General features: G+C 39.8%; 1 protein-coding gene across 2 annotated transcripts in view; it reads left to right on the forward strand.

Annotated features, from left to right (window-relative positions):
* Window positions 1-11,490, forward strand: part of Med13l (mediator complex subunit 13L) — a 274,207-nt gene that overhangs the window by 235,246 nt on the left and 27,471 nt on the right. Inside the window, exons 15-17 of one of the 2 annotated variants that reach the window (XM_010604106.2) lie at window positions 4,170-4,390; window positions 4,707-4,912; window positions 8,145-9,082. In XM_010604106.2, coding sequence (XP_010602408.1) covers window positions 4,170-4,390; window positions 4,707-4,912; window positions 8,145-9,082 — 1,365 coding nt within the window. The remainder of the gene's footprint in view (window positions 1-4,169; window positions 4,391-4,706; window positions 4,913-8,144; window positions 9,083-11,490) is intronic. The other variant, XM_010604108.2, reaches the window with a different exon arrangement.

The following is an 11,490-nucleotide window of genomic DNA, read 5'->3' on the forward strand; positions in this document are numbered from 1 at the left end:
TGAATAATGATAGTGAGCCAGTTGCTGTGTTTTTTTTTTTAATTAAACATTTTTCTTTTTTTATTACTCTGCACTGCAGAATTTTACAAATATGGAATTTCACAGATTAAAAGAAACAGTATTAAAATGAACATATAAGAGCTAGGACAGATGAGTGCATTTCTTTGCTTCTTTCAAACAGTTAATCTTTTGCTCTTTTGACCGAATTGATCTGTGGTATGATATGAGATGTGCAAGTGTCTGATAACTTGTACCAGGTTCTTTATCCACAGACACTGTGTTAGTGCCGTCCAGTAAACTAGATTGTGAACTCTGTCCTTTCATTTTTATTTAAAAGTAATTGTTTGATAAAGAAGCTACTGAAAATTTGATGGTTATAAAAACTATTTGACATAAAGCACAGACATATTAATACCAAGAAAGTCCAGATAAAGTATGTATGTAAATTAGTGTTTGTGGGTGGAACACATTCCATGTATGTAGACGTGGTATTGTCTCCCAACAGATGACAGTCAAGATAGGCTAGCAAGGCGTCTCCACCTCTGCAGTAGATTTATTGGACACTGAGGGGGGAAGGCAGATGGATGAGGAAATTCATGCCTGAGGCAGGACTGTCCAATTGAAATAAAAGATGAACTGCAAATGAGAACCACATATGTTGTTTAAATTTTTCTAGTAGCTATGTTAAGGGAAAACCACGTGAAGTTAATTTTGATAATAGAGTTTTAGTTTCTCCAAAATACAACTTTTACATGCAATCACTATAAAAATTGAGATATTTTACATTTGGGAAGGTTACTCTTTGAATAATGTGTGTGTTTTATGCACTCGGCTCAACTCAAGCACTGTTTTGAGTACTCAGCCATGTATGGCCAGTAGATACCATGTTGGAAAACATAGGTCCATAATTATTAATCTGTTGTGTAATAATGAATAAAGCAACAAACTGACTACTAGATTTAGTTTAGCATCAGTCTATTAATGATACAGTGTTGCAATACAGTGATTACAATACAGTGTTACAATACAGTGATGAAGGCAGATGTTTTTCTTAGGTCTTACTAACCTGATGCTTATGAAATTTTGTCTCTGAAAGTGTCAGAAGTAAGAATTTTTGAGGAGGCAAAATGAAAGCCTTGGGTTTGTGAATTGGATTCATTTATTCTCTAAGGGCATTTACTATTTGTAAGGACTCTGCTAGATGCTCTAGGATCGGGAGGATGTTGAGAAATCAGTGGTGCACTTCTTTTGGAGGGCTTCAGGTGGGTGGTGCCCTCTCTTCCTGAGTTCAGCTGAATTGTGGTTAAGCTGGAGAGACTGGCTGGGTAGAGGGACATGAAGCGCTGAGGACCAGACAGCTTCCCTCCAGTGCGCTCTGTTAGCCACTCCCAACTTCTCTGCAGCCCTTTTCTAGGGAGAAAACTGACTGGCAAACTCTATCCCTACAGCAGCAAGGTTTTTTTCTCTGGGGCTTTATTTTCTTTTTGTTTTATCTACTTTGAGGCCAGTTCCCTTTGATCATTTCAAAACTTATTAAGGGTCAGCTTTTTTGAGAAATTCTGTTAGCTGAATAGCAGTTTCATCTTCTTCCAATCAGACTAGAATTAGGGAGGAGGACTCATTTGGACTGACTTCAAAATTTATTGAACGTGTATATGCACATGGTAGCGTCCATTTCTTTGTGTACATTATCTCATTTAACACTCGCAAATTTATGGGGTACACGGTAGTGCCCTCTTGTGGATGAGGAGATGAACTTAGATTGAGTCTTCAGGACTATCTCATAAGAATGGTGAAGACTTTTATAGTGAATCTCTGGCAGTTGCAGTTTTATTTGTGATTTTTGTGCTCTGTCTTAATTTTTGATAAAAATTAACAGGGAGCTCGAAGTTTTGAAAACATGCATATGCACATAGTTATACATCATATATTTAAGATAGCACTGTGCTATGTTAGGTAGCATCAGTGAAGCCAGATAGCCCTCCTTGGAAAATGCTTTCATTACATTTCTTAGAGAAAATAATTTAATAATGGGGGGGGGTAAAATTTTTTACCACAGGGGCTGGGCATTTAGCTCAGTAGTACTGATGCCTGCCTCACAAGTGCAAAGTCCTGAGTTAGATCTCCAGTGCTGCAAAAAAAAAAAAATTTTTTTTTTTTACCACAGGCAGATGACTCAGAGTAAAGAAGAGGCTCTTTAAACTCATTGTATACAGTTCCTACATTTCTTGGGATACACAACAATGGTTAAGAGCCTAAGGGTCCATGAGTTTTGAAGATTTTATGAAGCAGAGAAATTGTTTATTATATTTATGAATTTATATTAAAAGTTTGTAGTAGCTGCCCTTTGGCTTGAGGAAAGGTTAAAGGTGATAGGTGATTATTGCAAGTATAACCTAATTTTATATTAATAAAATCTTCCTCTTTCTTTTAAGGAAAATTTTGATCTGATTGCCATTATCTTTGAAGACCTTTTTTCCCACCTCTAAATTTATCTGTTTCTCAAATAGTTCCTAATGGTTTCTTTTGTAGCTTGGCTTGTACCCTTATTTCTAGGAATTCCTCAGTTCCTTAAAAGTCAAATATTTGCATAGTAAAAAGGTGCCACAGAGATCATCTTGGGGGTTTTAGTTTTCTTTTTCTTTGCAGTAGCAGGCACCATTTTTCCTAATGGAATTTTAAGCAGAATCTTATTAGAGAACATAAGAGGTGAAGCCTCTGTAATGGAAACAAAAGTTGAGCTCTCACATTCTGCCCGGTGAAGGGTTTCTTTCCTTGTTCTGCACCTTGCACTTGAGGCCAGGAGACAGTAAATGATTTGGGGTTATATGATTGTTTCCCTAAGGAACACAGCATGAACATGATCTAATCCAGAGATTCCCACCTTTTTACTGCTTCCACTTGTGAAGCTGTTAGAAACTCCCCTGCCCCAAAGGGAAGCAAGCAAGCCTGCTGTGAATCACACGCCAAGTCCTGTTAGATAAAGGAGCCGAGCCCCACTGAGGAAGTCACAGGAGCATAGTAGAGCTGGCCCCGCAGTGCCTGCACTGTGAACCTCTGTGCCTGTGTTAGCACAACTCTGCCGTGGACTGTCTCGTATGGCGCAGGGTGGGATGGGGGTTTCGTATTAATTTCTTAGGCAGAGCTGCGAGTTCCACATGAGCCTGTTCAGTGGTTACTTGCCTTATATACATGTTGAAGTTGCTAGAAGACAGTAGGATAGGAAATTAGGTCATCAAATGGGAGTCCAGATCTCTGATTTAAACTTGTGGCTTCAAACTTTTTAATAAATTTGCTACACAGGACATCCTCTAGTGGCCATATTTTACAACTACAATTTGTATTTTATTATATAAATCCTACTTTTAAGAATCAGTATCTTAATGAGCCTCTATATTAGTAGTGATGGTTACTTCATATCATATATAATGAAGTGATTTTTAAAACAAAAGTTGAAAATCACTGTTCTAACTATTTCTTAAAAGATAAACCCTGGCACAGCCACTCCCCTAATTGATTTTCAGTGAAGTGTTTTAGTTCTAGGCAGAATGATTAATCTTAACCATATAATTTTATTTAATGTCAGTCTGGAGAATGTAGAGTCACTTCCACAAAAGAGAAACCTTGAGAAATCCTACTACATAAAAACCACCATTCTAGCCAGGCATGCTGCCATGTTCTTATAATCTCAGCACTTGAGAGGCTGAGGTAGGAGGATTACCTGTGTTCAAGGCCAGCCTGAACAACATAGTGAAAAATCAGTCTCAGAAACAACTTTCTGACTGTATGATTTTTATTTTTTTTGTAATATTTTGTATGGAATTGAAAGAAAGGATAAAAACTGTAATTATGTGCTTACTTTATCTAATTGCTTCCAATTCCTACTTAATTCATCTGCTTAGACTTTTCAAGGAATCGCTTATTGGAAGAAAAATATATATTATGTAGACTTTGTTCACTTAGTGTGAAGCCATATCATTAAGTGTTAAGATCCAGAAAAATCTAATTTTATGCTGATGATCTCCTAAGGGGCTTCCATTATTAATATTCTATTGTGTAATTGATGTGACTAATCAGTTAGCATTATTTGGGGGCCTAATTGGATGCCTGGTTATGAGCTAGGACTTTTAGAACTCTTGCCTTTTAAAAGAAGTGTTTCTCTTTTTTAGCAGTTGCAGACTTGCAAAGGATGTTTCCAACCCCTCCGTCTTTGGAACAGCATCCTGCATTTTCACCTGTGATGAATTATAAAGATGGAATCAGTTCAGAGACAGTAACAGCATTAGGCATGATGGAGAGTCCTATGGTCAGTATGGTTTCAACTCACCTTACGGAATTCAAAATGGAAGTGGAAGATGGATTAGGAAGTCCCAAGCCAGAAGAAATAAAGGTAATTGTCAGTATATTAAATTCCCCAAGGCAGAGTTGTCTCCATAGTGGATTTGTACACAACTTCTTTAAAATGTTATTATTTCTGTGCCATATACATTTGACTCTCCTAGGAATCCTTTGAATTGGAGCACAGGGAACACCACTTGGCATACTAGATACAATGTCTGTTGATTGATTTACGATTTTGGCATTTGTGTTTTTCTACTGATCAAGAAAGAGGAATATTTGAATTGCAGTACAGTAGTTTTTGTTGCGGTGCTTTTGAAGCACTGAGCAAATGTGGCATTAACACCAACCCCACTTTGTCATCACAGGACTTCTCCTATGTGCACAAAGTTCCAACCTTTCAGCCTTTTGTGGGATCCTCCATGTTTGCGCCAATGAAGATGTTGCCGAGCCATTGCCTGCTACCTCTGAAGATACCTGATGCCTGTCTGTTTCGGCCTTCATGGGCAATTCCTCCTAAAATCGAACAACTGCCCATGCCCCCTGCAGCCACTTTCATTAGAGATGGCTACAAGTATGTCCAGTCAGTTACTTGCCATATTTGATGACTTTTTTCCCCTAAGTATCTGCTAAAAATGATGAGAGTGACATCATTTGAAATTTTTTTTATTGGCCATTCATACTTTTGTGAATATTATCTTGTGCTGAAAATGTGTATTTCTAGGTGGAATTTTATATATTTAGAAAAACAGAGGGAATTTGTGTGGAGACCTATGGTGTTCATGCTCATTCAGTGTCAGTCATTGTCTGTCCTACCACGGAATCCAGCACTTGATTGGAGTTGGTGATATTCTTTGGGATGGTGGTGGTAAGAACTTTGTTTTACATGAGGTGTTTTAGGTGTACTCAAAGGTACTTTAAAAGTAAGTATTAATATGGTTAGTGTCTCTGTTACTGACCCCATATGATGTAAGAAAGTAGCAACTGAAAGGCAATATGATTTAGGGCAGGGGAGAGGACATGTGTTTGGTAGCTTGGATGTATTTCATGCTATCCCCTGAAATAATACTTATGCCAACAATGTAAACTCAGTTTTTCCTGAAACAAGTAATTTCTTAATAAGATAATTCAAATGCTATGTTTAAAAGCCAAACACTCAAATGTGTACTGGGGCCGGGTAAACAAAGTGTAGATGAAATGGGCAGAGTAGAAGAGAGGACTTGGTGTGCTGCTGCTCAGCCTCATGTGAAGGACACTGGGAAGGGAGTGAGGTACAGGAGACCTTTGCTGTTCAGTAGTGGAGAGTTGTTTTTAGACAGGACCAGGGTCAGTGTGGTCAGTTTTTCAGTTTTTGAGGATGATTGGAAATCTGGACTTGTATACACATTTTTTGTTTTGAAAAGTGGTGGCAGCTAATTCAAAGTTAAATGAGGTCCAGATCCATTCTCTGAGTTACATGTTTGTATGTCTTATAAAACTGTCTGGGTGTAATCAGCTTTAATGCAGTAACTCGCCTTCATGCTTGTGTATGTAAAGTCAGTATGAGAATAAGAAACTGATGGAGATGGAATGGAAGGATCCTTTTCCTCGACTTGGGAAGCTAAAGCTAGTATTGTAGGATGTACATACCTGCCTTGAAAAACTTCTGTGTATTATTACCTTAAATGACCATTTTACCTGAGTCCTTCTCTCTTTAAAATGAAGTAATTCTTCCTCTTGCCCCATACAATACTTTTGAAAGACTCAAGGAACTAATGCTTACAGCAGCACCATGGAAGTAGCAGTGTGAAATGTGTTTTCCAGTGCACTCTCTTGTGAGTGCCTGCCTTGTTGGGTGCTGTTGAGCGCCTGTTGTCCTCTAGCTTCCTTAATCAGATACTGGCACTACACTAGGATACCCTGGGACACAGGGCTTAGGTTAGCACACAGAGTCCTAGATGAGTGATCACAGCTCCAGGAGCCCGTTCAGCAGTTGGATCTCTTACACACAGGTTCCCTGCAAAGGTCACAAACAACCTTTTACTCTGCGATGGTCTCAAAAATGTAGGACATCATTTAGATCTACTACATCTGTTCTTTGCCATCTCCCAGATTCTTTGTTATCTAGCTCCGTTAACAGAACTTTCTTGGAAGGTGGTGTTTTATATCTGCACTGTCCAGTGTGACATGTCCTCTCATGGGGGAGTTGTTGGCCGCTGGAAGTGTGGCTAGCAGGACCAAGACTGGATTTTTAGTTCTCTTTAAACTAATTTAAATCCAGCACAAGTGGCTGGTGGACAGCACAGTTCTGCGTGGTGTTCCTTCTGTGGTCTCCTATGAATCATTTTTTCTTTCTTTTTCACTGCTGAATATTCAGACTCTTGCATTGGGTTGGCACTCCATTCATTTTTACTGAATGGGAAAATCAAGTTACTATATAAGATAAACCATTCTTATTACCTAGGGAGCGATTTAATTACTTAGGTTTTTACTTAGTACTCATAGTTCCTTTTCTTATCTGAACTAGATAAATAATCTTAGGGTTTTGTTGAACAGGAAAACTTGAAAGGAATCCAATTAGAGTGAAGATCATTATTATACAGTTATTCCTTTGGTCTCAGAGAATAGTGATTTCCAGTCAAGTTTTTTTTTATTTGTACTCAACAATATCACTCACTGTGCCTCAGACTTAAATTTCCTTTATAATGTCTGATTTGGGTTCTTTGGCCAGTAATTTAAGCATTAATAATCATAAGAAAATTATTTGACAAGGCATTTCTTTGTGGCATTCTTTTACCTTGTGAAAGGAGTATGTACTTTATTGGAGAAATCAGTTTAAGCACATCATTAATATCTATAAAAGGATTAAGACTAAAAAACTATTTTGATACCATGTAAGTGCAAAGAAGTACCCACAAGCTGTTTTGCAAGTATCAAGAATACAATAATGAAATAGTAGATCATTACAAGCACTGTTTTGATTTTATTTGGCTATTCTTATTTTTTAAAAGCCTCTGCTTATGTGAAAATAGATAAAATGCCATCATCAGTGACAAGGAATGAAAATACTTATACTACATGTAATGTATAACATATTGAGAAATAAAAACATTAGCTAAAAGTGCCTTCCACCCCTCAGAAATCTTTTAGAAGCTGGAACCATGATAAAAATATGTGTCCTTCTATGCAGCCACCTAATTAATACTAAAGCCTCTTAGCAGCATGTGTCATATTTCTGCTGATTGCACTATGGTACTGACAAGTGGGTTTCTAAACATCATTTCCTGGTGGTCACTTATTATAAAAATGCAAGCCCAAATAGGGCTGCATTTTGAAAATTGTTGAATTTTTGTGTGTATTTGACTATAACTACTTCAGTATCATATATAGATTATAGCCTCAGAGAACAAGTACACTGGCAGACTTTCAATTTAAAAAAATGACAAAAATGTAGTTGCAAATTAAATGGAAATTTCATCCTCTGGTCCTCTAGCTCATTTAGCATCTGAACTCATGTGTTAAGTTCCATTTCCTAGTTACAGCTTTTCAAGATTACATTGACCAAACCCAGTAGAAATAGTGAGGAACTTTCCTCAAAAGGTTAAGCTGAAAATTGCTTAAATGTAGAATGAAGAGAAGGAAAGTGTTACGTTAACTTATACTTTATGCCTTGCTTCTATTTCTTTACACAGTGTACTGCTTGCTTTGTATCTTTTTTTTCCCTGAGAGAAAATTGTATACACTGAATGACATGTAATGTGCAGTGTGGGTAGGGTGACAGATGTAGCGTGCTGTCCTCCTTACTTGGCACCTTCTGTCTGTTGCAGTAATGTGCCTAGTGTCGGGAGCCTCGCAGACCCAGACTATCTGAACACACCACAGATGAATACGCCAGTGACGCTGAACAGCGCTGCTCCAGCCAGCAACAGTGGGGCAGGCGTCCTCCCATCTCCAGCAACCCCTCGCTTCTCAGTCCCTACTCCACGAACCCCCAGGACCCCAAGAACTCCCAGAGGTGGGGGCACTGCCAGTGGTCAAGGGTCTGTTAAATATGACAGCACTGATCAGGGGTCACCAGCCTCTACCCCCTCTACCACTCGGCCCCTTAACTCTGTGGAGCCTGCCACCATGCAGCCAATCCCTGAGGCCCACAGTCTCTATGTCACCCTGATCCTCTCCGATTCTGTGATGAACATCTTTAAAGACAGGAATTTTGATAGCTGTTGCATCTGTGCCTGCAACATGAATATCAAAGGGGCGGATGTTGGGCTTTACATCCCAGATTCTTCCAATGAGGACCAATACCGCTGCACCTGTGGGTTTAGTGCGATTATGAACCGCAAACTTGGCTACAATTCGGGACTCTTCCTTGAAGATGAGTTGGATATTTTTGGGAAGAATTCTGACATTGGTCAGGCTGCGGAGAGGCGCTTAATGATGTGTCAGAACACCTTTCTTCCTCACATGGAGGGAGCCAAAAAAACCCAGGAGACACCCATAAGCCTTCTCCTCCTCCTCCAGAATCAACATACACAACCTTTTGCTTCTCTCAGTTTCTTGGACTACATTTGCTCTAACAATCGCCAGACTCTTCCCTGTGTAAGCTGGAGTTACGACCGGGTGCAGGCAGATAATAACGACTACTGGACGGAATGCTTTAATGCATTGGAGCAGGGACGGCAGTATGTGGATAATCCCACTGGAGGAAAAGTGGATGAAGCCTTGGTGAGAAGTGCCACCGTGCACGCTTGGCCTCATAGCAACGGTAGGTTGCCAAGTACACGTTTATGCAAGTATTTTGGTGTGATAGTAACTGAAAAGGCTTTTTATTTTATGTGGCAACATTTAAAAATTTCATCTCTTTAAAAGAAGACAGATGAAGGCTCTATTTAGGGACCACAGAAGTGTTTTCCACTGAAACACTTTTGCAGAATAGTAATTATTTTCTGAAAATGTCCTCATGTACTAATCGTGATTAAGCAACCCACATTGGCGGCCTGTATCTGCCGAGTGTCAAGAGTACAGACTGACAGTTTGTACACACTTGCATTCTTAAACCCACCTGTTCTTCAAGGTTAGGTTTCCGGGATGCCTCTTCCTTAAACCTTTGTGCCTGTTTACTGTCTCCTCCTCCTTATCCTGATTTTGGCATGTTGCGTCTTGTAGGACGTGGTCCCATTTTACTTTGTGTTGTGGTTGCTCCAGCATATCTTGGGCTAATCTAGTAGTAAAAGCTTCAGTAGGGCTGGGGGTATAGCTTGGTAGTAGAGTGTGTGCTTTGTATGGATGAGGCCCTAGTTCAACCCCCAGCACTGGGGGCCAGAGGTGGGGGAAAGGGGAATAATCTCCAGTTGATGTTTTTGGAGTCAGGCTTTCTTAAGGTGCCGAGAAACTTTTCCCTCCTTCATTGTTCATTCTACACTTTAAAGCATCTTGGGTGATAAAGTGGTGACTATGAGAGACAACATACCTGCCCTCATTGACTTTCTGATCTGTTTGGGAAAATGGACATTTGGATGGTAGTCAAATAATTACATAAGTAAGCACATTACAAATCATTATAAATGATGAAGCATGGCATGGAGGGGCCACTCTGGGCTGCAGGTCAGGGAAGATTCCTGGGAAGTAGTAGACTTGGCTTCGATTCAACAGTGAGCACAGATTAGCCAAGTGAAGAAGGTAGGGAGCAGGCTGTGGTGTCCGAGCCAGAAGGAAAGGCAACTGCGAAGGCCCAGAGTTACATGCAAAGGCTTGGGCCTTGAGAACTGAAAGCAGGTTAGAAGTGCTAGCAGGGCATAGATTACAAAGTCCCTTTTGAGATGTGCTTCCTCTGAAGAGCAGTGAGAAGTCATTGAAAGGTTTCAAAGCCGTTTGTGTAGTTGAAAGAGAAAAACAAAATACAGCATAATCTCACCATAATGTGGGACATGGATTAGAGAATGGCAGTAATGAAGTCTTATTTCTTATTTGAGACCAAATAAGAAATGATAGCCTGCTTTTAGTGGAGAAGTGGTGAATGCAGTCAAGAGATGTTTAGGAAATATTATTGGAGAGCTTGGTAATGGATTGAGTTGGAAGCTAAGGGGTAGAGAAGATACTGAGGATTTCTAAGTTTGTAATTTGTGTCCTCAGATAGACAGCAGCATCTTCGGAAGAAGGCATACTGGAGGAAGCCCAGGCCAGGGAACATTTATAAACGGAGTTCTGAAGTTCCCCTCTGCAGTGTTTAGAAGAGATACCAAGTAGAGATTTGGGACTGGAGCTCAGGGGGAGGTGGGTGCATGGTGCTGTCTGTCCCCAGTGAGGCTCAGAGAGGCTCACTGAGAAAGAGGAGGAAGTGTGGAATGAGCTGTGTGAAGAAAGCACTCAGGGTGCTGAGGAGAAGAAGGTCACTTGTGCTCCTTAAATACAGCTTGAAGTCTGAAATGGTCAGAGTGTCCAGAGTGAGGACAGAGACCAGTGAGGTGTAGGGAGCAGCACACTTTTTCTGAGTAGGACAAGCAAAGTAGAGGCTCCTAAGGAAGCGCAAAGGAGTTATCCTCATTTTTGTCCGACTTAGGTCTGAACACAGTATCTTATGGTTAGTAGGCCCTTAATTAATGTCTACTGAGTGAATTTATGAAGCAAAGAAAACACAGCCTTTCCCTTAAGGAAATGTGGGTGATCAGCTTGGCTGGTTCCTTTCACTAGATTGTGGCCAATGAACAGAAAAGCAGCCTGTGCATGGCTCAGTGGTGTCATCTTTCCTTATGAGGAATTGCACATCTTACTACAGGGAAAGCCTGGAAATTTTAAGACTCTTAAAAGTAGCAGATATTACTGTAAATGAATGAGATGACACACAAAATTTGCCAAAAGCAATGCTATGAATTTTATCCTTTCAAAACACGCTCTCTATTTTGTGTGCACAGGAATAGTTTATACTTGCTTTCGTTTTTCTCAAGTCTGTCTTTCTAATGGTCTTTCATTTCCTACCTTTGGTATAGGAAGTATTACTATAAATGAAAGGAAGTACAACTTTAAAATGAAGGGTGATTAACACTGCTTCAGTTTCAGGCAGATAGCAGGACAGGGGCCCCTCATCTCCATTAAGATGTGATTGAGTGGGAGTATGGGGCTTAACCCCAGGCTTGCTAGGTCTTCTGTTTTTTTTTTTTTTTTTTTTTTTTTATT

Source organism: Fukomys damarensis, unplaced genomic scaffold (assembly GCF_012274545.1).
Source record: "Fukomys damarensis isolate Sample0158 unplaced genomic scaffold, DMR_v1.0_HiC HiC_scaffold_12, whole genome shotgun sequence".
NCBI lineage: Eukaryota > Metazoa > Chordata > Mammalia > Rodentia > Bathyergidae > Fukomys > Fukomys damarensis.